Raw genomic sequence first — 25775 nt, forward strand, 5'->3', positions numbered from 1 at the left:
TTTTCTTACAGTCCCAGCGACCCTCTACAAGATCACATAGGTCTGGGGTCCATTCATGGTTCGCATTCCACTTTTGGAGTATATGGTTTGTGTTGCCCCTATACCTATGTGCTCCTATTGCAACCTAGTGTAATTCTACACTGTTTGCATTACTTTTCTTGCTCTTACTTACCTAATTTTGGTTTGTGTACAGTACTTACCTTCTTACTGTGGGTACTCACTGAGATACTTTTGGCATATTGTCATAAAACTAAAGTACCTCTATTTTTAGTAACTCTGTGTATTGTGTTTTCTTATGATATTGTGCATATGATATAAGTGGTATAGTAGGAGCTTTGCATGTCTCCTAGTTCAGCCTAAGCTGCTTTGCCATAGCTACTTTCTTTCAGTCTAAGCTGCATAAAACACCTCTTCTACACTAATAAGGGATAACTAGACCTGGCACAAGGTGTAAGAACCTCTGGTACCCACTACAAGCCAGGACAGCCTCCTACACTGGGGGATCATGGAATTGTCTCCCCAATACCAGAATGATATTGGAGTGACAATTCCATGATCTTAGACATGTTCCATGGCCATGTTTGGAGTTAACATTGTGACGCTATACATAGGTAGTGACCTAAGTATAGTGCACGCGTGTTATGGTGTCTCCGCACTCACAAAGTCCTGGGAATTTGCCCTGAACGATGTGGGGGAACCTTGGCTAGTGCCAGGGTGCCCACACACTGTGTAACTTGGCACCCAACCTTCACTAAGTGAAGTTTAGAAATATAGGTGACTTAAGAGTTACTTATGTGCAGTGGTAAATGGCTGTGAAATAACGTGGACGTTATTTCATTCAGGCTGCAGTGGCAGGCCAGTGTAAGAATTGTCAGAGCTCCCTATGGGTGGCAAAAGAAATGCTGCAGCCCATAGGGATCTCCTGGAACCCTAATACCCTGGGTACCTCAGTACCATATACAAGGGAATTATATGGGTGTACCAGTATGCCAATGTGAATTGGTAAATTTAATCACTAGCCTGTTAGTTACAAATTCGGAAAGCAGAGAGAGCATAACCACTGAAGTTCTGGTTAGCAGAGCCTCAGTGAGACAGTTAGTCATCACACAGGGAACACATACAGGGCACATACTTATGAGCACTGGGGCCCTGCCTGGCAGGTTCCCAGTGACACATAGACTAAAACAACATACATACACTGAAATATGGGGGTAACATGCCAGGCAAGATGGTACTTTCCTACTCCTAGGTACCATATACTAGGGAATTTCAGTGGGGCAGCAGTGTGCCAATTGTGGGATGATATACAGTTCCACCAACCATGTTTAAAGGAGAGCACATAATCACTGGGGTCCTAGTTATTAGGACCCCAGTGAACACAGTCAAACACACTGAGAAACAGTCAAAAAGTGGGAGTAACAATACTAGAAAAGGGCTACTTTCCTACACCTGATTTCTGATTGATTTGGTCCTATCACCATTGGAGGTTTGCTTGACTGTGATCCTGGTACGAGTGGACTTCAGGGTATTTCCTGGCACCTTTGTGGCTCATTACTGCCACATCCTGATGAGTCTACCCTCTTCTCTATCTATGTTTTCATGAGTGATCCCCATATACGTATTTATTGACATTGTGCCATTAGTTCTTACATGGCCTCCAGCTGGGGCTCTGAGTTCACTTATTACAACACATTCCACTCTGGGCATGCTGAGGGAATTTCCTATGATGGGTCTCGCTGATGTAGTCTGTTAATTACTCTTTCATCATCTCCTAGACAGTGCTTAATTTGTAAATTAAAAGGTGTCGGTTCCCGAAGCCCTCCTCTTAAAAATGTGGCTACTGCAATTAAATGTGTGAACACGAAATACCTAGTCTGAATAATCCTGAAGCCATCTCGGGCCTCTTCAATCCATATAAAGCCACTCCCTGCCCCTTTAGCTCACTCTTGTAGCTTTCTAATTTCTCCCTTTGTGACGCTTTTTCGTTTTTCCCTTCCTCCGTCTTTCCCATATGTGTCTTTTGCTTGCAGCAAATGCTTGAGGCAAAAGAATAAGCCCCGGCCCTCAAAAATAAGTGCCGGTGATCAGCACAGGGAACAACAAGCACAAATTAAACACTGCTCTTAGTTCTGTACCTCTCTTTCTCCAATAGAAGCAGGCTGTCCAACAAAAACTCCAAGAGCCACCTACATCATCATATGCTACAAGTATGGAACACAAAGCTCTAAGGTGTTGCTGACCAGAACTCAGACTAGGCTGCCTCTTTGAATGACTGGACACATTGCTCTCCCTTTGTTTCTTGTCTGTGTAATACAAGATCCTCCACTCTACAGGAAGGAGACTGTATTCATCTCACTGATGTAGGTTGAAATACAAGGAATGGTAGGTCATTTAGACCAGCATGGTCATCCCACTACCTTGCTGGGTCAGAAGAGGTTCTCCGTCCAAACCCCAGCCAGAACCCCACCTACTGAGAGAGCATCATCTTCTTGGTAGAGATTTCTGTAATAGAAGAGGCAATTGGACTTCTATCACAGGTGAATGCAACCTAAAACCACTTACAGTGGTGGAGTATTTCTTTTTAGGGTCTTTTAATGCTGTAAAGGGAACTGCCAAAGTTTTCTTTCTCTATTTTTTATCTGCCTTCTGCAGCAGTGGCATGACAAAATGTGAGGGGCGCCCGCTAAATACATGGGGGCCCTATTAACAGCCCACCTCCTACCACGTTTGCTGAGGGGGCCCCCTGGATCTCGGGCCCCCGCATCATGGGTTCTGCAGGGGTTATCTTCAGCCACTGATCTGCATTAGATTGCTACCCAACACAACAACGCATGCATAAACCGGAAAAATGCCTTATTTTTTAAAGATATTAATTCAGGAGCATTAATTATAATATACTTAATTAAGATGATGTTGAAGGTTATTTCTTCTGAACATGTAAACTTGCCATTCTTTGTCACAAGACACCTCATAGATGCAGTTAGTGTTGAGTAGCCTTCATGAAACATGAGTAATACACACATTTAAACTCTTAACAATGTCAATAGTTTTTTTGAGTGTTGGATTTATGTCCTGTAGAAGCTCTCGCTGATTTTGTTTGTTGAAACAATGCACTACAGTTTAATCTTTAATGTACAAATCCGATGTCTATACCCATTACTCTACCAAGTAAGAGCCAATAGGCTCCTTAGTAAGCCTGATTCAGGTTAAAAAGGCCTATGTTTCTGAATCACAATATTTATATATCATGAAACTGTCTGCTATACCTGTGGGGTTGGGACGCCTGTGGAAATGCTCAAATATATTTTGAGCTTCTTTATGTGACAAATTAAAATGCAGGTTTATAAACAATGTCCTCACTGTCAAACTGTTTTGCCACCCAGATACATGGATATGATGAGCAGTGAATCTGGAGGGTAAATTTTCGTTTATTTCTTACTTTTAAAGTATATGATACCTTTAAACAAACAGAAGAGCATATCTGATCAACTGGCAGGGATCAATCCGTAAACTCATGGCTGTGAAGGTGGGAGCTGAAATAGGGTGCTCCCTCCAACCACCGACAAAGAGGAACGCGGCATCTGGGCTGAACCTTTTTGCCCATGTAAAATATATACTAAAATTAATGAACAAATTCTCACACTGTCTGTAGTCTTGTGACCTTCACAAATTAATATTGGCTGCTCTCAACACATTCAGGTGTGTAAAGCCTCCTCCTCAGGAGTAGTAGACACTGAAAAAGAAGGCAATATGAGTTCCTTCAGGATGGAACCTTGGTCCTAAACTAAGAACCAATCGATGTGAAATGACTCTCAAATATGGGACTTTTGTTGATAATGAATATGACTAATCCAATTTACAGGCTGGTGTTGTGAGTACTAAATATAACACCTTCAGGGCCAAATGTTTAAAGATGGAGGGGGAGATTGAAGAGGGCTCTGGCTTGTCTGAAGAACCCATTCCGGTACGCTCACCATCACCCTCAACAGCCGAAACCAACCCATCATAGGCCAAAAAATGTGGCTACTAGCATGAGATCCGAAAAGGGCTACTTTCCCACAATACAAGTCTGTGACATGAGTTCCATGCTCCATGTTGGGAGCTGTCATTCAGGTTTGATACATACAGCACTGCGGATGGGTTCTGGTTTTGTCTGATACTTGACATGACTGTTCAACTTTGTTATCAAGTAAATAGTAGGCTTGCTAGATATCACACAATATTACTTCACATTGCACCATGGTGTCCTAGTCGGAGCACAGTATGTGAATATTCAAGGGTAATAGTCCTTTCTCTGAATGTTGTGCATGTGAATAGAACCTGCCATCTTACTTTCCAACCCATGGTGAATCTATTTCAGGCTTGGGGATGTGGATCAGAGGGCATTTGGAATTGTCACTGAGCTGTATCTCTCTTTTGCCTTGAGTGCCATTGTGAGTATGCCATTGCATTGCTGTCATTGCCATGTACTAGTCCTCAGTCATACAATCTAGTTGGTGTAGCTAGTATATTAGTCATATATGCATGAAATGTGATGTGATGTGCATATTCCAGGTTTTCACATTGATGGATTAGTGCATTCTGTGAATCGTGATGATATGATTAGCCTATAGTATCTGTATCTTTGCAAGGGCTGTGTGGGCAGTTGGGCTGTGGGGCTGTTGTCATGTAGTAGAGGGGCATTAGGTGATTGGTAGGTAGGTGTAGTGGGACATTCAGTTAATTAAGGAATATTTGTGTGGTGACAAAGCATGAAGGACAAGACAATTGTGTGACATGGATGCTGTGGGTACTTACCAGACTCCAGTCCCCCAGGTATTCCAGTCAGGCCCTCTGGATACAGTATGTCCAAGACCGTCTCCTCCCAAGATGTGAACTGTGGGGGAGGAGGTGGGGGCCCGCCACCAGTCGTCTGCACGACTGTCTGGTATCTATATGTCCTAGAATGCACCTTCACCCGTAGGTCATTCCATCTCTTCCTGATATTGGCCCTTGTGCGTGAATTGCTGCCCAACAAACTGACACTGTTGACTATTCTTTGCCACAAATCCATTTTCATGGCAACGGATGTTTGTTGGAACTGTGCTCCGTACAGTTGTGGCTCTACTCTCAATCTCATCCACCATGACCCTCAGCTCATCGTCTGTGAAACATGGGTGCTTTTGTGGCGCCATGGTTGTGTTTGTGGGGATGTTGTGGGGCGGTGTTTTGTAAGGAAGAGTGCAGTATAGGGTGATTGCTGGGGTGTGGGTGGTGTGCTGTGTGATGGATGGGTTGTTGTTGTGGAATGTGTATGCCTGTTATATGTGCATTGTGTCTGGTGTGCTGGTGTGTAATGTGTGTGATGTGAGTGTGCATATAGTGTTAGGGTGCTCTCGCTGTGAATGTGCTTGCTCTCTGTTTCTCAGTATTGCGTTGCAGTTGCAAAGGATTATGGGTTGTGTGGGGGGTGTTATATGGTAGTGTGTGTTATATAGTGGTGTGTGCGCGTGTGTCAGGTGTGTGGATGTGTATCATGTGTGAGGTATTCAAACTGTCAAATGTGGTGTTGTGTTCTGTCAGTGGTGGTTTCTGACTGTGGCGGTTCGCACCACAAATGGTTTTCCACCATGGAAGCACTGCCGTGGTGATTTGTGGCAGGCTCACATCACACATCATTAAAGCTTTCCCCCCATATGAGTCTATATGTATGACACAGTACTCTGTTACACCTCCAACAGTGGAAAACTGGAGGGATCTAGCTTGACCCACCATGAGGGGAGTGAATCTACACATATTCAGATATTAGAATTTACCAGCTCCCTGTCACCTTGAGTTAGATTAATGGACTCATTTACGTTAGAAACCTGCGATCTCTGCAGGGGTGAATGTGTGTGCAATCAGAGAGAACCAGAATTGAAACCTGGTTGGTGGAGTGGGAAATGAGATTTGTGTATTTATAGTGCTATGAGATACCAGCTTGCAACCGAAAGCACTATGAACATGCAACTCATCATATTAAAATAGGGCAGTAGGTTAGGTTTAGATTTTTCAGCAGTTTCAAGATCGTTTTAGACCTCATTACATAAAAGGGTGTAATATCTCATTCTTATTCATTGCTTAGTTTTACTCATGAGAAAGTGTCAATCTAGGGGCCAGATGTACAAAGCATTTTTCTCACAAGGAAAAATGTTTTTTTCCAATGTACAGAAGGCAAAATGTGACACAATAACTTGTTACCGATTCACACTTGCTTTTGCGATTCGATATTAGGAAGGGAAGTGTTTAGGGCGTCCACTGCCTGCTCTTAAAAAATGAAAAGATAACTTTTCTGTTTTCTTTATGAAATGCATCCTGTTTTCATTTAAGGAAAATGGGATGTATTTAAAAAAAAAGCTTTATTGAAAAAGCAATCACACACATGGTGGGCTGCTGATCTCAGCAAGTCACCATCCCTGTGATTCTTGGTATTCACAATGGGTTGCAAAGTTAGACTTAACTCATTAATATTAATGAAGTATGTCTATTTGCAACCCACTGGGACTTGCACAATGTGTCAAAGACACATTGGTACATGAATGTTTGTGATTTCCTAATTGCGAATCACAAAATTTTGCAATTAGGAAATTGCAAAGCCAAATCTATGGACATCTGGCCCTTTGTGTGACACATTCAGCAGTTGAATGTCACTTATAAGTGCCTTGAAACCATGCAAATGACACACGTAAGCTATCTGAAAACTTGGCAGCTATGCTTCAGTAAATTCACTAATCTGCTGGTCAAAAAGCATCCACAGCTATTGTGACCACTAGCATAACGAGAGCTGTTTTGTGTGCAGATGTGCTCCTCTTGAGAGGCAAGATGCCGCCACTCACAGTGAAGTTAACCAATGGGTAAACTGGGCTGGCCCACTAACCCATGCTGTAGTGGTCAGAATACAAATATGAAAGACACAACAATGTACCAATAAATGAAGAGAACTATTTGGAAACAAATATATTACATGTGTAGTTGTACTATATTCAAAAGGTCTTGGCTAACGTGAGACTAAAAGGGTAGGAGTCCCATCTCTGTCTCCATTTTGCATGTGATGCACTTTACCTGCCACGGCTTTGGTTCCTTCATTAAGCTCCAAGCAGTATCTCCTGATCCTGGTCTGGGTTCAGATGAATACATGTTATGTAACGCGTGTGTCAATAAGTAGGCAGCGGTATGAATCGAATTTATCAGACTATAGTTGATGTTCTGATATCCTTGCAACATTTCAAATGTCTCTTTTCCTGAACAATAAACATCAGATGGAGCGTCTGTCCCATTGATATTTTTTTTATCCATTAGAAGACACCGAAAATTTACCTCCCATAGATTTTTCAGGGCTGTATCACTTGGAAACTTTGATGGGGTAACATCATGGAGAAAATCTTTAAGTCCCTTAATTTCTTCTTTTTGGAATGCAAACGCCAGACTTCCATGAAATAAATTTATCATAAATTTATACTGGAAAAAATTAGATATAGCCAATGACAAAATCCAAGTTTTAGGGGGCAGTGTTTTCCATTCAGTGTGGGTGAAATAATGAATAGCGTTTAGTGAACTGCAGTAGAGAATGATGACCTGCACTGTTGATGTCCTCACAGTCTCTGTGACTCTACCCAGGTTCAGGGGGTCGGCGCTAGAGAGGTAAGGGGGAATCATATGGAAAAAGTCGATGCAGCCTCCGACCTGGCCAATCACCTCTCTCAGTTCTCGCAGCGCTAGCTCCCCGCTGTCATCATCCGTTGTCAGGATCCCCACCCAGGTCCACCCGAAATGTCTTAACAGCTGAGCAACTCCAATGAAGAAGGAGAGCTCGCTTGGGACAGTCCGGTAAAAAGATGGAAATCTCAGTTTGTCACTGAGTACAGGGTCCTGAGCCCCATAACTGATCTGCAAAGAAGAAAGAAATGAGGCAAGAACAGTGAGATGAAATCTGGCAACACTGTGAAAGAAAGGTGTAGTTATCAAAAAAGAAAATCTTAATAAACTCATGGTTTGTTGGATACATTAGGGCCTTATTTAGACCCTGATTAATAATGATAGCTTACACTTGTAAGTAACTTTACACCTCTGAGTAAGTTTACAATTTCTTTAGTATTCACAAACTCCAAGTGCAAGTAACTTGTAAAAACAAACAACAGTAGTGAGTCCACCACAGTACATGGCCAAGAACTGGTAGTATAAACACCCTCCACCAGCAAATAAGAGAGGGAGGGACTTAAAATAAAACCCCATAGGAAGCAATGTTGAATGAAATTAATTTTTTTTAAATAGTAAAAAATATAAATAAACATCCATTATTGTAGTAAATACATATATAAATATTGACCATATTTATTACTTTGTATATAAAATATTTTAATAATGTAGTCAGTAATGTAACAATAGTTACATATTCTCCATTAACTTTACACCACTCTCAATAATGATTATTATACATGAAAATATTTTAATGGTGAGATGTTTTTCATTTAAAAGTCATGAAATAATTGTATTTCCACGTCATAATCCATTTAACTAGGGAAATATGTTGAATTATTTTTCTGAAATTCGCAGTAAAAAAGACACCCATCAAAAGACAAATAAATATTTGAATGTGCATTTATCATTTCAATAAGTGTATTTTAATAATAACTATTAAATATGTATGCTTTTTATATTTTTTAACATTAATTTATATGGATTTGTATTTTAACTATTTCATACTTCTATTTCATTTATCATTGTCACCTTAGGGGTATTCTTTTAGGGTCCTACCTCCATTGTTTTCTATGGGAGAGTGTTGGAATGCCACTGGTTGTGGATGGACACGTGCAGTGTTAAACATACTACTCGTTTTTCAATTGAGCCTGCTTGACCATGAACTTGTGCTTGAGCTCTTACTTGCAAGACTTCTGTGTTCATTAATGGGTTTGGAACCCACCCTTTGCTTGCCATTTGTTGGCATGATTGTCACTCTCCATTACTGTATTCTAATGGGGCAATGCTTGCCATGAGTCACTTTCGTTTCTTTCTGTGGAGTTTGGATCAAGCGCAGATTAATTTAGTTTGATTAGTGTGCCTCCACTGTCAATCCACTGCTCAAACTATGATTCAGGTACTATGGGCCTGGCTTAGACTTTGACGGAGGGGTTACTCCATCATAAACGTGACGGATATCCTGTCAGCTGCATTACAAATTTCTTAACCTATAACAGAATTGTAATACCGCGGATGGAGTAACCCCCTCCACCAAATTCTAAATCAGGCCCTATTTATTAATCCCTCCCTGTCTGTTACACTTTAATTCCTCCCTGTCTGTTACTCTTTATTCCCTCCTTGTCTTTTACACTTTAATCCCTCCTTGCCTGTTACTCTTTAATGCCTCCTTGCTGTCCCTGTCCATTTTGCTTTTACCCATACCTCGATCCCACCACTGTCCCTGCATCTTCAGCCCCTCACCAGCCCACATCCCATGTTTCTTCTAAATGTCTATGTTTCATCTCTCTCCCACCCACCTCCAAATAATCCCCCATTCCAACAGATGGAAGGAAAACAGTGAAATGATGCGGTCATCGCTGCCCACTTCATATCCCTTTGTTATGCAGTCAGAGGTGCACTCGCTAGAAAAAGTAGAAATATAACATTTGTGCTGACTGACCCCCTGAAAAATCATGTGCGCCACTCGAACAGTACAAACGTATTATCAACATTTGTGCAAAATACTGCAGGTGTGAGTTGGAAAAACACATGTTAGAGAAGAAATATGGATTTTGAATGTAATCAAGCATGAACAAATGCCGGAGAGGCTTTAACAAAGGCCTGTTTCATTCATCCTGGCATGCCTGTACATGTATGATTTTGAAAAACGATTCATACTACAGGATACCAACCCATTTCACTGCAATATCAAACTATGGCGTAGGTATATCGATGATATCCTGGTAGTCTGGCAGGGCGCTCTCGATGAGGTACACCGATTCACGTCATGGATTAATGATCTAGACCCCTTTTTACATTGCACATCTTCGGTATCTCAAACACGGATACCTTTCTTGGACCTCATGATCAACATAGAAAGTGGTAAATTGTATACTAGTACCTATCAGAAAACTACTGACCGTAACAGTTTGTTGTTATATGAGAGTCATCACCCGAAAGCTTTGCGAGACAATCTCCCTTATGGCCAGTTTCTCCAACTACGATGCAACTGCAGTAGTACTCACACTTTTGCTTCTCAATCGAAAGATCTGTTTAATAAACTCAGTAATCGCCACTATCCTAATCAGGTGGTGAACACAGCCTACAAGCGGGCTAAGTCTTGTAATAGGTAGGTACTGCTATCTACAGCTTCACATCCCTCTGAAACCTGTCTGACCTGTGTGTCTACATTCACCCCCTTGTCCAACACCATTAAGAAAGTGGTGAAGAAGAGATGGACTATCCTATGCAGTGGAGGAGAACAGTTACCCAAACCTCTCTTTGCCTTTAAGAGAACAACCAACATTAAGGACCTATTAGTCCATACCCGACCTCGTCCCGTTTCTGCACCTCCTAGACAGAGATTACTATGGGATACTCCACCCATTGTCAGCCACTTCCCATGTGGGAACTGCAATGTGTGTATCCTAACTAAACATCTGAAGAGTCTTGTTCTTGATCCAATAGGCACCTGGCATCTATTAACACACACTAATTGTAACACCCGCAATTGTGTCTATCTGATTACATGCCCCTGTGGGCTACGCTATGTGGGTATGACTTCCCGAGCAGTCAAACCGCAGCAATATCAGATGAGGTTGGGTCACTACTAAACTGAGTATACATTATATGGAGGTAAAGCATAGCCCTGATGACATGTGGTGGGTTGTCCTCCAGACCAGCCCACGTAGACACCAGATCTTTATTTGAATTAGAACAACGTTGGGTGTTTAAATTGAACACTCATATAAAAGGACTTAATGATGACATTTCTTGGATCAGTCTGGTTCACTAGTTCCTTTACCACCTTTTCATATTTTTCCTGCCAGTCGATACTGTTCCTACTACTCTTTATTGACAGATGGGGTACTTCCCCCTTCCTTTGTTTCCCTATTTTGTTACAATTTTGCCGACGATTACACTTTTTTCTGTATGGCACTTAATCACGTATCGCAGAATATGAGAGCTCTATTGCTTATCAATCTCTCCGCTTGTTTTGTAATTCTGTTATAATTTGACCGATGATGACAAGTTCTCTGGATGGCACTTAATTTTGCATAGTAAAATGTGAGATCTTGATTGATTGTGTTACTAAGATGTCCCCATTATTATCACATAGCAGTTCGGGACCCCTTTCTCTTAACACAAGTCCTCCCTTGATTTTAATTTCCGTCCACAGTAGTCCTTTGTCTATTTCGAATACTTGACTGTGACTAGTGTAGTCTCGTGGTCTATCGAGCTCTGTTGCTATGCAACATGAGCGTCGTCAGTACGCGGTCATTTCCAGCTGCTCGGGTTCTTAAAATCATCCGCACCGTGGTGTCCCCAATAATCCGGGAGCACGGTCGCGGGTAGGTTCCCCGGCTTAGTTTGGAGCGCTGTCAAGTAAGTGTCTTTGACGTTGCGTTTATTATCTCCAATCTCCACGGCGCTTGTTAATTATGCACGAGTGCTCGGGCTGTCTATTTGTGGGATAACGTGAGTAGTAGTGCACGTTTCCTAAAATGGTGCACACCAGATTACTTAGTGGACATGTGTTTTTCTGAATTTTGATTTGTCTCATTTATTTAATCAGCAATCATGAGACATATGATAGAAATGTAGTTGACTACAGGGTACTTCAATCACTTCCTTGAGGATAATGGACTTCCTGGTATATGGATAACCCATGCTTGATGATTAGTGATAATCCAATTTACTTCAACCCTGCATATACAACTACCCCTTTTACCATGAGTGGCAATTCATTTTACTGAAGAACCCCCCTCAATACTTTATTGGATAGTAGATTTTGTTTAATACTGAGTCCTGGTGAGAACGGCTAGCATTAGTTGCTCTGTTATATTAGGTATCAATCTATTACCTATTTGTATACCATCTATTGTGTAATTAGACACCATATTACACATGATAATGGTCTTGTGTTGTTGTTTGTTGATTACCTCACCTCACCTTTAGAGTACTTCGCGCCCGGCTACCGGCCGTAGTCTTGTTGATGTTATGAATCTACGACATCATCACAATATAGCAATTTTGTATTTTTGCTATGTCTGATTGACCCATGTTTATTTTTATTACAGGGCGACTTATAGAATATAGTACAGTCAGATGAGTGTAAGTGACTGGATACATTATATACTGATAATTTCAGTGGTTAGCAGTCTTTTTAGCCCTTTTATAGGAGAAGTATGTAGTTATTAGGTCCTGAAGAAGCGTCATTGGATCCTGTTGGACCAAAAAGACGCGAAACATGTTGACCCTTTGCTAGGGCCGGATGGTAGTTCCTCCCCCCTTTTTTCTTTTTTTCGATACGTTTTGGATAGAGTATCAGACCATTGTCTCTGTGTCACTCGCTTCGATTCTTTTTAATCTTGGCCTCAACCCCGTTTGGATTAATACATTTTTCTCTTGGTTTGGGATTGTGAGCCAATTTTATTCTTTAGTGTGACTCTCCTTATTTCCCTCTCTTCCAAACTCACTCTTGAGGTGTTGACATCATCGAGAAAAGATCTCCGGCAAAGAGCCCCACTTTGGTGGGTGCCCGTCAGACATTGCAGTTCCGGTCTGACGAGGAGCAACGCCGATGATGAAGCATGAAACCCAACTGGGTGTGTGAGGTTTCTTGCTCCTAAAGTCTAGGACTTCTTTGTATCCTCCTACTTTTGATTCTACTTTTGGAACAGTGTATTAGTTTGTGCCACTGTTTCATTCATCGTCTATGGGTACCACTTACTGAGATGCTTTGAAAGGTAATAGTATTAACAATTAGGAGATGATTTTAATCTTACAATATAAAGTGATGAGAATTATCGCTGATGGATTTCCAATGTTGCAGGATTTAGTTTGTGTGGGTGAAATACTAATCCTCAGAATTGTTCTCCAGTGATTTAAGCAGCACCTAATTACTATCGGTCATTGCAAAAACACTTTTGGCCTGTTTGTGAGTATATTTCAGGGTGTTTCTACTGTCTCACTGGGATCCTGCTAGCCAGGGCCCAGTGCTCACAGTGAAAAACCTAAGTTGTCAGTGTGTTTGATATTTGTCACTGGGATCCTGCTAGCCAGGACCCCAGTGCTCATAAGTTTGTGGCCTATATGTGTTCTCTGTGTGGTGCCTAACTGTATCACTGAGGCTCTGCTAACCAGGCCTCAGTGTTTATACTCTCTCTGCTTTCTAAAATTGTCACTGCAGGCTAGTGACTAAATTTACCAATTCTCATTGGCACACTGGAACACCCATATAATTCCCTTGTATATGGTACTTAGGTACCCAGGGTATTGGGGTTCCAGGAGATCCCTATGGGCTGCAGCATTTCTTTTGCCACCCATAGGGAGCTCAGGCAATTCTTGCACAGGCCTGCCACTGCAGCCTGAGTGAAATAACGTCCACGTTATTTCACAGCCATTTTTCATTGCACATAAGTAACTTATAAGTCACCTATATGTCTAACCCTCACTTGGCGAAGGTTGGGTGCCAAGTTACTTAGTGTGTGGGCACCCTGGCACTAGGCAAGGTGCCCCCACATCATTCAGGGCAATTTCCCCGGACTTTGTGAGTGCAGGGACACCATTACACGTGTGCACTATACATAGGTCACTACCTATGTATAGCGTCACAATGGTAACTCCGAACATGGCCATGTAACATGTCTAAGATCATGGAATTGTCACCCCAATACCAATCTGGTATTGGGGTGACAATTCCATGATCCCCTGGGTCTCTAGCACAGAACCCGGGTATTGCTAAACTGCCTTTCCGGGGTCTCCACTGCAGCTGCTGCTGCTGCCAACACCTCAGACAGGATTCTGCCCTCCTGGGGTCTGGGCAGCCCCGACCCAGGAAGGCAGAACAAAGGATTTCCTCTGAGAGAGGGTGTTACACCCTCTCCCTTCGGAAATAGGTGTGAAGGGTTGGGGAGGAGTAGCCTCCCCCAGCCTCTGGAAATGCTTTGATGGGCACAGATGGTGCCCATCTCTGCATAAGCCAGTCTACACCGGTTCAGGGATCCCCCAGCCCTGCTCTGGTGCGAAACTGGACAAAGGAAAGGGGAGTGACCACTCTCCTGACCAGTACCTCCCAGGGGAGGTGCCCAGAGCTCCTCCAGTGTGTCCCAGACCTCTTCCATCTTGGAAACAGAGGTGTTGGGGCACACCGGACTGCTCTGAGTGGCAAGTGCCAGCAGGTGACGTCAGAGACCCCCTCTGATAGGCTCTTACCACTCTTGGTAGCCAATTCTCCTTTCTTGGTAGCCAAACCTCAGTTTCTGGCTATTTAGGGTCTCTCCTCTGGGGTATTATTCAGATAATGAATGCAAGAGCTCACCAGAGTTCCTCTGCACTTCCCTCTTTGACTTCTGCCAAGGATTGACTGCTGACTGCTCCAGGACGCCTGAAAAACCGCAACAAAATAGCAAGACGACTACCAGCAACATTGTAGCACCTCATGCTGCCGGCTTTCTTGACTGTTTCCTGGTGGTGCATGCTCTGGGGGCTGTCTGCCTTCACCCTGCACTGGAAGCCAAGACGAAATCTCCAGTGGGTCGAGGGAAACTCCCCCCTGCTAATGCAGGCACCAAAGACTGCATCACCGGTTCTCTCTGTCCCCTCTCGTCCTGACGAGCGTGGTCCCTGGAACACAGGAACTCTATTCAAGTGACTCCAACAGTCCAGTGATTCTTCAATCTAAGGTTGGCTTGATGTGGGTACCAGAGGTACTTACACCTTGTGCCAGGTCCAGCTATCCCTTATTAGTTTAGAAGAGGTGTTTCTAGCAGCTATGGCTGATAGAAGGTAGCTTTGGCAAAGCAGCTTAGGCTGTACTAGGAGACATATAAAGTTCCTACTATACCACTGGTGTCATATGCACACTATCATAAGAAAACACAATACACAGATATACTAAAAATAAAGGTACTTTATTTTTATGACAATATGCCAAAAGTATCTCAGTGAGTACCCTCAGTATGAGGATGCCAAATATACACAAGATATATATACACAAACCAAACTTAGGTAAGGAATAGCAAGAAAATTAATGCAAGCAGTGTAAAGTTACAGTAGATTGCAATAGGAGCACATAGGTATTGGGGCAACACAAACCATATACTCCAAAAGTGGAATGCGAACCACGAATGGACCCCAAACCTATGTGAGCTTGTAGAGGATCGCTGGGACTGTAAGAAAACAGTGAGGGTTAGAAAAATAGCCCACCCCAAGACCCTGTAAGGTAGGTGTAAAGTGCACCCACAACCCCCAGAGAGCAGAGAAGTCGTGATAGGGGGATTCTGCAAGGAAAACCAACACCAGCAATGCAACAACAGTGGATTTCCGGACCTGAGTACCTGTAAGACAAGGGGACCAAGTCCAAGAGTCGCAACAGTGTCAAGAGTGGGCAGGAGCCCAGGAAATGCCAGCTGAGGGTGCAAGGAAGCTGCCACCGGATGGAGGAAGCTTGGTGTTTTGCAAGAACGAAGAGGACTAGGAACTTCCCCTTTGGAGGATGGATGTTCCACGTCGTGAAGAAGCTTGCAGAGGTGTTCCCATGCAGACAGACAGCAAACAAGCCTTGCTAGCTGCAAGGGTCACGGTTAGGGTTTTTGGATGCTGCTGTGGCCCAGGAGGGACCAGGATGTCGCCACTTGGATGAGGAGACAGAGGGGGCGCCCAGCAAGTCAGGGAGCCCTCACAGAAGCAGGCAGCACCCGCAAAAGTACTGGAACAGGCACTTAGAAGAGGAGTGAACCAGATTCCATGTGAAGTCACAAAAGGGAGTCCCACGACACCAGAGGACAACTCAGAAGGTTGTGCACTGCAGGTTAGAGTGTCGGGGACCCAGGCTTGGCTGTGCACGAAGGAAATCCTGGAAAAGTGCACAGGAGCCGGAGCAGCTGCAAATCACGTGGAACCCAGCAATGCAGTCTAGCGTTGGGAGGCAAGGACTTACCTCCACAAAACTTGGACTGAAGAGTCACTGGACTGTGGGAGTCACTTGGACAGAGTTGCTGAGTTCCAGGGACCACGCTCGTCGTGCTGAGAGGGGACCCAGAGGACCGGTGATGCAGTCTTTTGTTGCCTGCGGTTGCAGGGGGAAGATTCCGTCGACCCAGGGGAGATTTCTTCAGAGCTCCTGGTTGTAGGAAAGTACCATCTTGCCTGGCATGTTACCCCCATATTTCACTGTATATATGTTGTTTTAGTGTATGTGTCACTGGGACCATGTCAGCCAGGGCCCCTGTGCTCATAAGTGTGCCCTGTATGTGTTCCCTGTGTGATGACTAACTGTCTCACTGAGGCTCTGCTAACCAGAACCTCAGTGGTTATGCTCTCTATGCTTTCCAAATTGTCACTAACAGGCTAGTGACCAATTTCACCAATTCACATTGGCATACTGGAACACTCTTATATTTCCCTAGTATATGGTACTGAGGTACCCAGGGTATTGGGGTTCCAGGAGATCCCTATGGGTTGCAGCATTTCTTTTGCCACCCATAGGGAGATCTGACTATTTTTACACAGGCCTGCCAGTGCAGCCTGAGTGAAATAACGTCCACGTTATTTCACGGCCATTTACCACTTACTTAAGTAACTTACAAGTCACCTATATGTCTAACCTCCACCTGGTGAAGGTTGGGTGCAAAGTTAGTTAGTGTGCGGGCACCCTGGCACTAGCCAAGGTGCCCCCACATCGTTCAGGGCAAAATCAGGACCCTGCATTTTCACCCATGGGAGCAGATACAGAAAAGGGACGCTTTTGCTGCCAGAGTATATCCGAATGAGATGCTAATTACAACTGGGACAACCAACCTCTCTGAAACCTCCACCAGTCACCTGTGCTTTAAAAATCTGGTCAGTAAACCTATCAAATCACTCTCTGTGGTTGAAGACAAGGCCACTCTTGATGGATTACCTCATACATGCCTGCTCTAGAACAACTAGAGATAACCTACTGTACGGAGCAGGGTTCTGGTTGTAATACCCCCCACATTTTTTTGCCTGGGATTTAGATGCAACTTCAACTGAGGTGCACTGGGTTCCTGCTAAACAGGTCCCCAGTGCAAGTGTTCCTACCCTAAAAAAGACACCGGGTCACTTGACCTGGCCCTTCAGCCCCTAGAAGTCCTTAGCAAATGGTACCCTTGGTACCTAGGGCATGGGCACTATAGAGAGAGCCCCTCAGAGCTGCAGCACAACTTGTGCCACTCTTGGGGACCCAGCACCAACCTTGTGCAGACCGCCATTCAGGTTACGTGACAAAGTGCTTCAGAAAATTTAAAACATGACATGACATACAGCCTGTGTGTCATGTCCCCTAACACTGTATGCAATAAATGTAAGTCACCCCTTTAGCAGGCCTTACAGCCCAAAGGCAGGAGACATTATATTGCTTGTGAGGTCATATATGCATGAGTAAATATGCCCCTACAATATCTTTGTTGATTCGAAGTCATAGTAAGTCAAGGAAGCCATTTTAATTCATGTGCTGGAAACTGGTCACTACGAGTTCCCCAGCTAAGTTAGGCCTTCTCTGAATCCTGAGTCCTGCGATATTTGGCATCAAACATCTCAGAATAATAAACCCTCAGTGACCCCAGAGATAGATGTATTAATAAATACAGACAGAGTTGCCCCCTTAAAACCCACCAACTACTAGTGTGTTGACTGACTGATCCTACCCAGTTCTGCCACCACAGATGTGTTTCTGGCCGCACAAAGTGAGAGCCAGAACTCTTGAGGGACTTAAACAAAACCCTGCCCCGGGCGGAGATGTTGCCTCCTCTCCCAGGCTGAATGGACATTCCAGGGCAGGAAGCTTCAAAGTCCTTTAAACTTTCGTAATGTGACACAGGTCTCTCCAATTGGCAGAAATGATCAATGCCCCTGCCCTGACCATACTTTTGGTGGCAGCACAGGTAAGAACATGTGTTAAATTAAGAGGAATGCCCACTTCATGCCAGTCCCACCCCAAGGTGGAGGAACTGAAGTGGACACTACTCCATCTTGCTTCGAAGGAATTAGGCTACTAGAGTTAGGGTTAGGGTTATGCCCACTTCCCAGGGGAAGTGGTCATAAGAAGTGTGTAGTCACCGTAAAGGTGGTCTGCCCATTGGCTACCACCTGGCACTCTCTGTAACACCCCTAAATCCCTAAATTGATTATTTAGGTGGCATCCCTGAGTCCTAGATCCCATGTTTCGACTACCTAAGAAGACCCAAAGAAGAGTCGCACCCGCAGAAGAAGCAAAGAAGTAGCTGACCTAGAACCAGCCCTTCCAGTCTGCCTGGTGACCTCGAAGGATCTGCACAAGAAGCCAACTTGTCTTGCCTTAAATAAAGACTCAAGTCTCCCGTGGGCACCAGATTTCCCCTGCAACAAATAAGCTCCAAGGAAAAGACTCTGCAGCTGCTGGAACCACAACTTAAGGTGAAGCCAACCAATGGTGCCAACGCGATTCTCCAGTTGACCAGAGACCAAGTCCAGTGTGGTCTCACCCATCTTGGTCTCTCCCAAGACGCCTTCAGCCTCTGCCCACAGATCTCCTCCCCAACAGGCTCGTGATAAGAGAAAATCCAACACCTCCAGCAACCATTGCACCCGTGATCTCTGTCACTAGATGAGGCAGGTCATCGGTGTGAATAATATACCCAAACTGCTAAGAGCTCAAGTCGACCCCTGTTGGACTTCTCAACGATGTCTGCAACCACAACACACAGGACCCCCTGACCGCAAGTGCTCCCATTCGAAAAAATCCAATGCTTAAAGACACTCCTGTATCAGTCACCCCTGGGCACAGGAGAATAGACCAAAGTGGGCCTACGTTCCCAAGCACCCCAAGCCTACTACACACCTTTTTCCTGCCCTGACTGGCTTTCCAGCTAAAGTAGGCAGCTTATTCGTCACAGAGTCAGACTCCCATAGGAAACCATTGGGCACCGACTCCTTATTGCACATCTGAACCCGGCCGCCACAGTGCTGCCTGGTGTGACCTGCTGGTGTGGTTCTGATCAGTGCCTGGTACTTTCCTTAATTCCCCTGAGATTGGCTTTGTAGATCATTGTTAACCCTGTGTTTGCTGAATATTGTTTTCCTCTATAGGATAACATTGAGAAGAACTCTGAAAATGTCACTATGTTGATTTTTGAAACTGCAAAGTATTTATCCTTACGTGTCTACTTACCTGATTACAAAGGTCTTGGGTTTGAAACATATATAAAAAAAATGCTATTCTTCTGAATTGGTCTCTGATTTTTTTTGAGAGTATGTCACATTTATTGCCTCTGTGAATACAATACATGCTTAGCACTAACCTCTGATAAGCCTAACTGCTCCCCCACACTATCACAAAAATAGAGCATTAGTCTACTTATGCCCCTGCACCGTGTACTGCATTTTAGTGCACACTATATAGAGAGCCAATTTCCTACTTTGGTGGAACAGCGGTGGGGTCTGAGATTTTGCATTTGCTGATAACCACTTGGTCAATAAGTGACTACATGAGTAAATACAAAAATTGCCTTTAGTTAAGATGCATTTTTTTAATTGGGTATTATTCCAAATTCTTAAAAGTACTACTAGGGCTCAGGTAAGGTCTCTGCAGCTTAACAGTAAAAACCTTCAAAAGTTACTTTAGTTAGGACTGCAAAACCTGTGTTAGTAATTTTTACTCTAGCTCAAAAAGGTCCCAACTTTAGAAACAGAATGAGTGGCATGGGGTGTGTGGAAAAGGTGCTCAACATTACCCCTTACCTGCAGCTTTCTAACAAGCAGTTGAGAGCTCTCTGAAAAGGGTACAAAATTAAAAGAGGCTCAAACTCTTCCTCTCTAAAGCTCCAGGAGCTGTTCGCAGAGTATGAGGAGGCCCATCCTTCCGATGGAGCCACTGACCCTGTAGTTTAGGGAAGCTCAAGTGAAGAGGAGAATCTGGAGTCTCCTCCAATTGAAAGAGAGAAACCTGTACCCGCCAAACAAACTAAGGTGCTTAGAGCATCCCCTTCTAGTGAGGCTAGCTCAGGTTCCTCATGGTCCACAGAAGAAAGCACCGAAGATGAGATTATTTTAAAGAGATCGGCTCGAAGAATTGCCCTGGAGGAAAGGATACTGGCCATAGAAAGGGAAAGACTCTAAAATCCCCAGAGTGATTGTCCCCAGGTATAAGGATGGTGATATCACCAAGTGATTCACAGCCTTTGAGGCGGCCTGTGTTTCCAGAGAGTATAACAAAAAGCACTGGGGCTCTCTCCGTAGAGAACTGCTTTCGTGAAAATGCAGGGGTAGACTCATGACTTTGAATTAGGCAGGTGACAGGTCCTATGATCCTATGACCTCATGAAGGACTCCCTGATTGAGGGGTTTGGACTTACAAGTGAAGAATATAGAATCAGGTTCAGGGAGACTCACAAAACCCCAAGTTAGTTCTCGGTTGATTTTGTCAGGTAAAAGATTATGATGGGCTTTACAATTTGATTATGAAGGAACACCTATTAAGTGACTGCACTTCTGAGAAGTTGCAGCAGACACAGAAGGAGAAGGGACACCTTCCTGCTGATATACAATCATTGTTGGTGCTTTCCTCCTTCTATGTGTGCTGTAGCATGCAGCACACATAGAAATAGTAAAAAACAGGAGAAAGGTGTCTCTCCTTGTTGCACCACTACACCTGAGGTGGTGTAGGAATCTGATAGAGTCCCATCCTTGTAAACCTTGGAATGAGTCAGGTTCCCAGGGCGCTGCGTGGGAACACCCACAGCAACACCCATGGAATGCCCCTTTTATGCACAGCTACGCGTGAACAGGGGCCATATTTACAAGGTCATGAAAAGCAATGCAAGGTGGCTTTGCGTTGACTTGTAAATATATGCAGGTACACTGCCCCGCCAGAGCATCACCAAAGTGATGCTCCTGAGACACTATTGTGCCGCAGGGACATTGAAAATGTGCCCCAGAGTCTGTAGCCAAGGACAAAGTTATGCACACTTTGGCAAAGTTGGCCAACAAAAATGACTTGACACACTGGTACTGAGTGGAATTTTATAAATCAGCCTAACGTTAAGAAGAGAACCCTATTTGTCTAGATGGGTTCTGTTTTATTCATGACCATCCATCATGCCTGCAGCTCCTATCCTCCCCCCCCAGCTCCTTGAGATCCTCATGGATGAGTAGTGCACTTTACATATTCCTGATTGAGTTATTGATTGATCTAAATGCTCCGTCCAATCATCTGGGATCTTCAGCCTCTATAGCAATACTGCAGGAGTCCTGCTGGCAGTCAGGGGCATTAGTGTGTACCACTAAGAAGCTGATATCGACCTCCAAGTGAAGGCCCTAGCCAGGACACTTACCATTCGGTGGATTGCCTTGCTCAACTGGTATTATTATGGAGATATTGTCTTATTTTGGAATAATTGTTATATTAAAATAGGTTATTTTGCAACGTAAAATTATAGTTATATTGCATATTTCTGTCTGTGTGACTGTACAGAACCCTAAAGAGTTGAATGAGTGTTGTCTATGTGATATTGTAACGTGATATCTACTCACATTGCTGTCATTTGTCTCTGTTGGTGTTTTTTAATTGTAATTATTTGCACATATGTTTTTATAGCCTTGATGAAGTCCCTTGTGGAGATAAAACAAGTTGACTTGTGTGTGTTATATCAAGAAGACTGAAGAATAAATACTGATTTTATTGTGTACGATCCACTGTGTTTGAGTTTATTTGATGGACCTAATCTTATGTTGCGACTACAACACCATGGATATTTGGGGCGTTAACACAATCCTCAGGTGCTGATTATTATGGAGGTTGTTTGGCACATGAACCTTGCATCCATTCCTGCCGCCATTTATAAATCTCCCCAAACCCAGTGCACCAGGCACCAAGCCTGACCAAGCTCCAGTGAGAACTAAAGATGCATCTGAAGATGAGCAGTGGTCTAGCCCTCCTTTCTCTTACCTCCTAACTCTTCCTGTCCTGTTGCACCTCCATCCTTGGTCTTTAGCACTCTTGCTCCTTCTCCTAACCCCATTAGGGACCCATCCTCTCTTACCTTCATCCCTTCATCCTGTCTCCCACTCCATCTACAATTATTGTGCTGCTTCCTTCGTCGCGCTCTCCCCTGTGAATACCCTCCTGGTCATTGTCCTCACCCTTCATCACACGTGCAAAATCTGACATTTATACCCCATTTGTCACACTCAGGAACACACTGTAGCAAAGGACATCTGCCCTTATATGCATTACTGGGTAAGAAGAGGGGCTGGCGTTTAGGTCCACGTAGTACTGTGGGGTTGAGACATGTACTGAAGGCAGCACCTTAACTTGGGAATTTTGTGTTTTCTTTTTATTAAATGCAGTTTTGAAAAAAATACCTGCATCTAGTGTAAGCCCCAACACACTGAGTCAGTCTTAAGGGCAAGCCCTGTTATTATATGAGAAAGCTCACACTCAGATGTGTTTAAAATATTTCCTGATTTGTTTTTTAAGTTTGCAATGAATGCATGACGGAGTAACTAAGTTCTTGGAGGAATGCTTTAGAGCACTCACAAATGTTGGTTGTGTGGACAGTTGATGGTCAGTGTGCCACCATATGATGGTGAGTGTGTGAATGGATGATGCTTGGTGAGTACATGTACAATGGGTTGTGTTTTTTTAGATGGTGGCAGGTGTGTTGGTGGATGAATGTGGCTGTGTAATGGTCGCTGTATGTGAAGTAGAAAAAAGTGATGGCTGGTATTCTTGACCTACTCTCAGACACTGGTAATTACTCGGGCCACATCCCTGGTCGTTTCTTTTGGAGGCATGCCACTTCAGATTTGACTCAAACATATCCAAATCAACCTTGCTAACCAGGACCCCAGGGCATATGCTCTCTCCTTTCCCTAAGTTGTCACTGCATACTGGTAACCCAGTATTTCATCCCAAAATGGCACACTGGACTCCCCCTTATAAGTATGATACCTAGGTACCCAGGGCATTGGTGTTCTAGGGGATCCCTATGGGCTGCAGCATTTCTTTTACCACCCATAGGGAGCCCAGGCAAAGGCTTCTACATGACTGCCATTGCAGCCTGTGTGAAATGGTGCATGCACCCTTTCACTGCCATTTAACCTGCACTAGGGCACTCAGAAATCACCTATATGTTACACCTTCCAGCCCTGAAAGCTAGGTGTAGAGAACCTGTGTGTGAGGGCACCCCTGCACTAGCAGTGGTGCCCCCATATTGTCCAGGACCAATTTCCCGGACTTCATGAGTACGGGTATGCCCTTTTATATGTGTACTAGACATAGGTCACTACCTATGTCTAGCTACATAATGGTAACTCAGAATATGGCCATGTGAGGCGTCTAACATCTCTGTAGTATACCCCAATGTTGAATCTAGCATTGGTTATATGATTGCATATACTCTGGCGGCTCCACAGTGAACCCCCAGAATTGCCATACCAGCCTTCTGAGGTTTCCCTTTGGGAGAAGGATTTTACACCCTCTCCCTTTCAAAATATGTGTTGCAGGCATGGGAGGGGTAGCCTCCCAGAGCCTCTGGAAATGCTTTGAAGGGCACAACTGGTGCCCTCCTTGCATAATCTAGTGTACATTAGTTCAGAGACCCCCAGTCCCTGCTCTGGTGCGAACCTGGACAAAGGAAAGGGAAGTGACCAATCCCCCGTCCATCACAACCCCAGGGGTGGCTCGCAGAGCTCCTCCAGAGGGTCCCTGGGTTCTGCCATCTTGTTTTCAGATGGACAGGGAACTCTGGGAGCATCTGAGTGGCCAGTGCCAGCAGGTGATGTCAGAGCTCTCCCATTTTAGGTGCTTACCTGTTTAGTGGACCAAACCCCCTTTCATGGCTATTTAGGATCTCTTCTCTGGGTGGTTCTTCAGATTTGGATTGCAAGACTCCAGCAGGAATCCTCTGCATCCTTTACTTCACCTTCTCATTGAAGAACCTGTATCTGGACCTCCAGGAACTCTATAAAACTGCAACAAAGAAGCCAGGATGAGTTCTGCAACTTTGTAACTTTTGCTCCTGTCAGCAACTGCAACTATTTCCCAGTCGGTCAACTTCAGAGGGCTTCCAGTCCTCAGTCTGCACCAGAAGAGTGAAGGAATCTCCATAGAAGTGAAGTTATCACTTTCTTCACCCTCTGCATTAACGACCAGTGGCTTGGGTCCCCTCTCCTGGTGAAGTGCTGGATCCAGCAACATGGGTCTTAGGCTGAAGTGGTCCTAACGGTCCTGACGTCCAGCTGTCCAACTTTGGTGGAAGTAGGAGCCTGCCTCCCCCGGTAAGACAATAACCCCGTGCACTGCTTGATTTGCAGTTGCCAATGCTTGTGTGCAACCTTCCACAAAGTTCTTCATGCAGAGCACAGCTCTGGCCCGAGCTCACCCTCCTGTGATGCACAGCTTCCTGGAACGTTCTCCGGCGGCGTGGGACCCTTTGTTATAGTGCTACAAGGGCCTCCAGTTGCACCTCCTTTGTCCTCATCTTGTGGGAATCTGAGGGCTCTCTGGACTGCCTCCTGGGTAAAGTTGACCTGGTCCTTCCTGGTCCCAAGCAGCGCCATTTTTCTCCAACCACAAGCTTAGCTTTTGATAAGTTTTGTTGGCAGAATCCAGTGACGCAATCCAGACTGCAATCATCCATCCGGTGTGACACATGATCTGCACCAACCAGGAACCCGCATCCATCTTCTTGGGTGCAGTACTGACTGTAGTTCTTTACCAGTGGTTCCACTTTTGCACCTTCATCCGGGTTAGCAGGGGCTCATGTTCTTCCTGGACTCTTCTGTGCTTCTTGGACTTGGTCCCATTCTTCTACAGGTCTTCAGGTCCAGGAATCCACTGTTGGTGTCTTGCAGTCTCTTCTGGTTCTTGCATAATCTTCTTTTTTGTTTTCTTCTGTTTAGTAGGACAGTTCCTGTGATTTACTCCTACTTTCCTGGGGTCTGGGATGGGTTCTATTACTTACCTTTGGTGTTTTCTTACACCCCCAGTGCCCCTCTACACACTACACTTGCCTAGGTGGGAAACCAACATTCAAATTCCACTTTCTTAGTTTATGGTTTGTGTTCCCCCAGGCCTATTTCTAACTATTGTGATTTTCACTATTTACACTGATTTATAACTGTGTACTTACCTGTTTTTGGACACTAGTGTATATATTGTGTATATTACTTCCCTTCTAAGGGAGTATAGTCTCTCAGGTATAGTTTGCAAGTATGTCACTAAAATATTGTGCCTTTATTTTTGTACCACTGAGTATTTTCTTTCATGTGTGTAAGTACTGTATGACTGTTGTGATATTGCATGAGCTTTGCATGCCTCCTAGTCCGACCTTGGCTCCTCATCCACTCTACCACTAGAGAGCCGGGCTTCTAGACACTGACTACATACAATAATAAGGGATAACTGGACATGGTATAAGGTGTAAGTACCTCTGGTACCCACTACAAACCAGGCCAGCCTCCTACATTCCCATTCCATCACTTTGTTTGCCGACCATGAAACCACAGATTACTCTCAGCCACATGCAACTTATCCTGGGTCCTATTGCATTAGAAACAATACATCCCAAACTGCC

The 25775-nt window shown here is 44.2% G+C and overlaps 1 protein-coding gene across 1 annotated transcript in view; it reads right to left on the minus strand.

Annotated features, from left to right (window-relative positions):
* LOC138257078 (vomeronasal type-2 receptor 26-like) overlaps positions 1–24397 on the minus strand; it is a 188595-nt gene extending 164198 nt beyond the window's left edge. Inside the window, exons 1-2 of the mRNA XM_069205883.1 lie at positions 24123–24397; positions 7714–7957 (exon numbers count right to left, since the gene is read on the minus strand). Coding sequence (XP_069061984.1) covers positions 7714–7957; positions 24123–24397 — 519 coding nt within the window. The remainder of the gene's footprint in view (positions 1–7713; positions 7958–24122) is intronic.
* Between the last annotated feature and the right edge of the window lie 1378 nt (positions 24398–25775).

This window comes from Pleurodeles waltl, chromosome 1_2 (genome assembly GCF_031143425.1).
Source record: "Pleurodeles waltl isolate 20211129_DDA chromosome 1_2, aPleWal1.hap1.20221129, whole genome shotgun sequence".
Lineage (NCBI taxonomy): Eukaryota > Metazoa > Chordata > Amphibia > Caudata > Salamandridae > Pleurodeles > Pleurodeles waltl.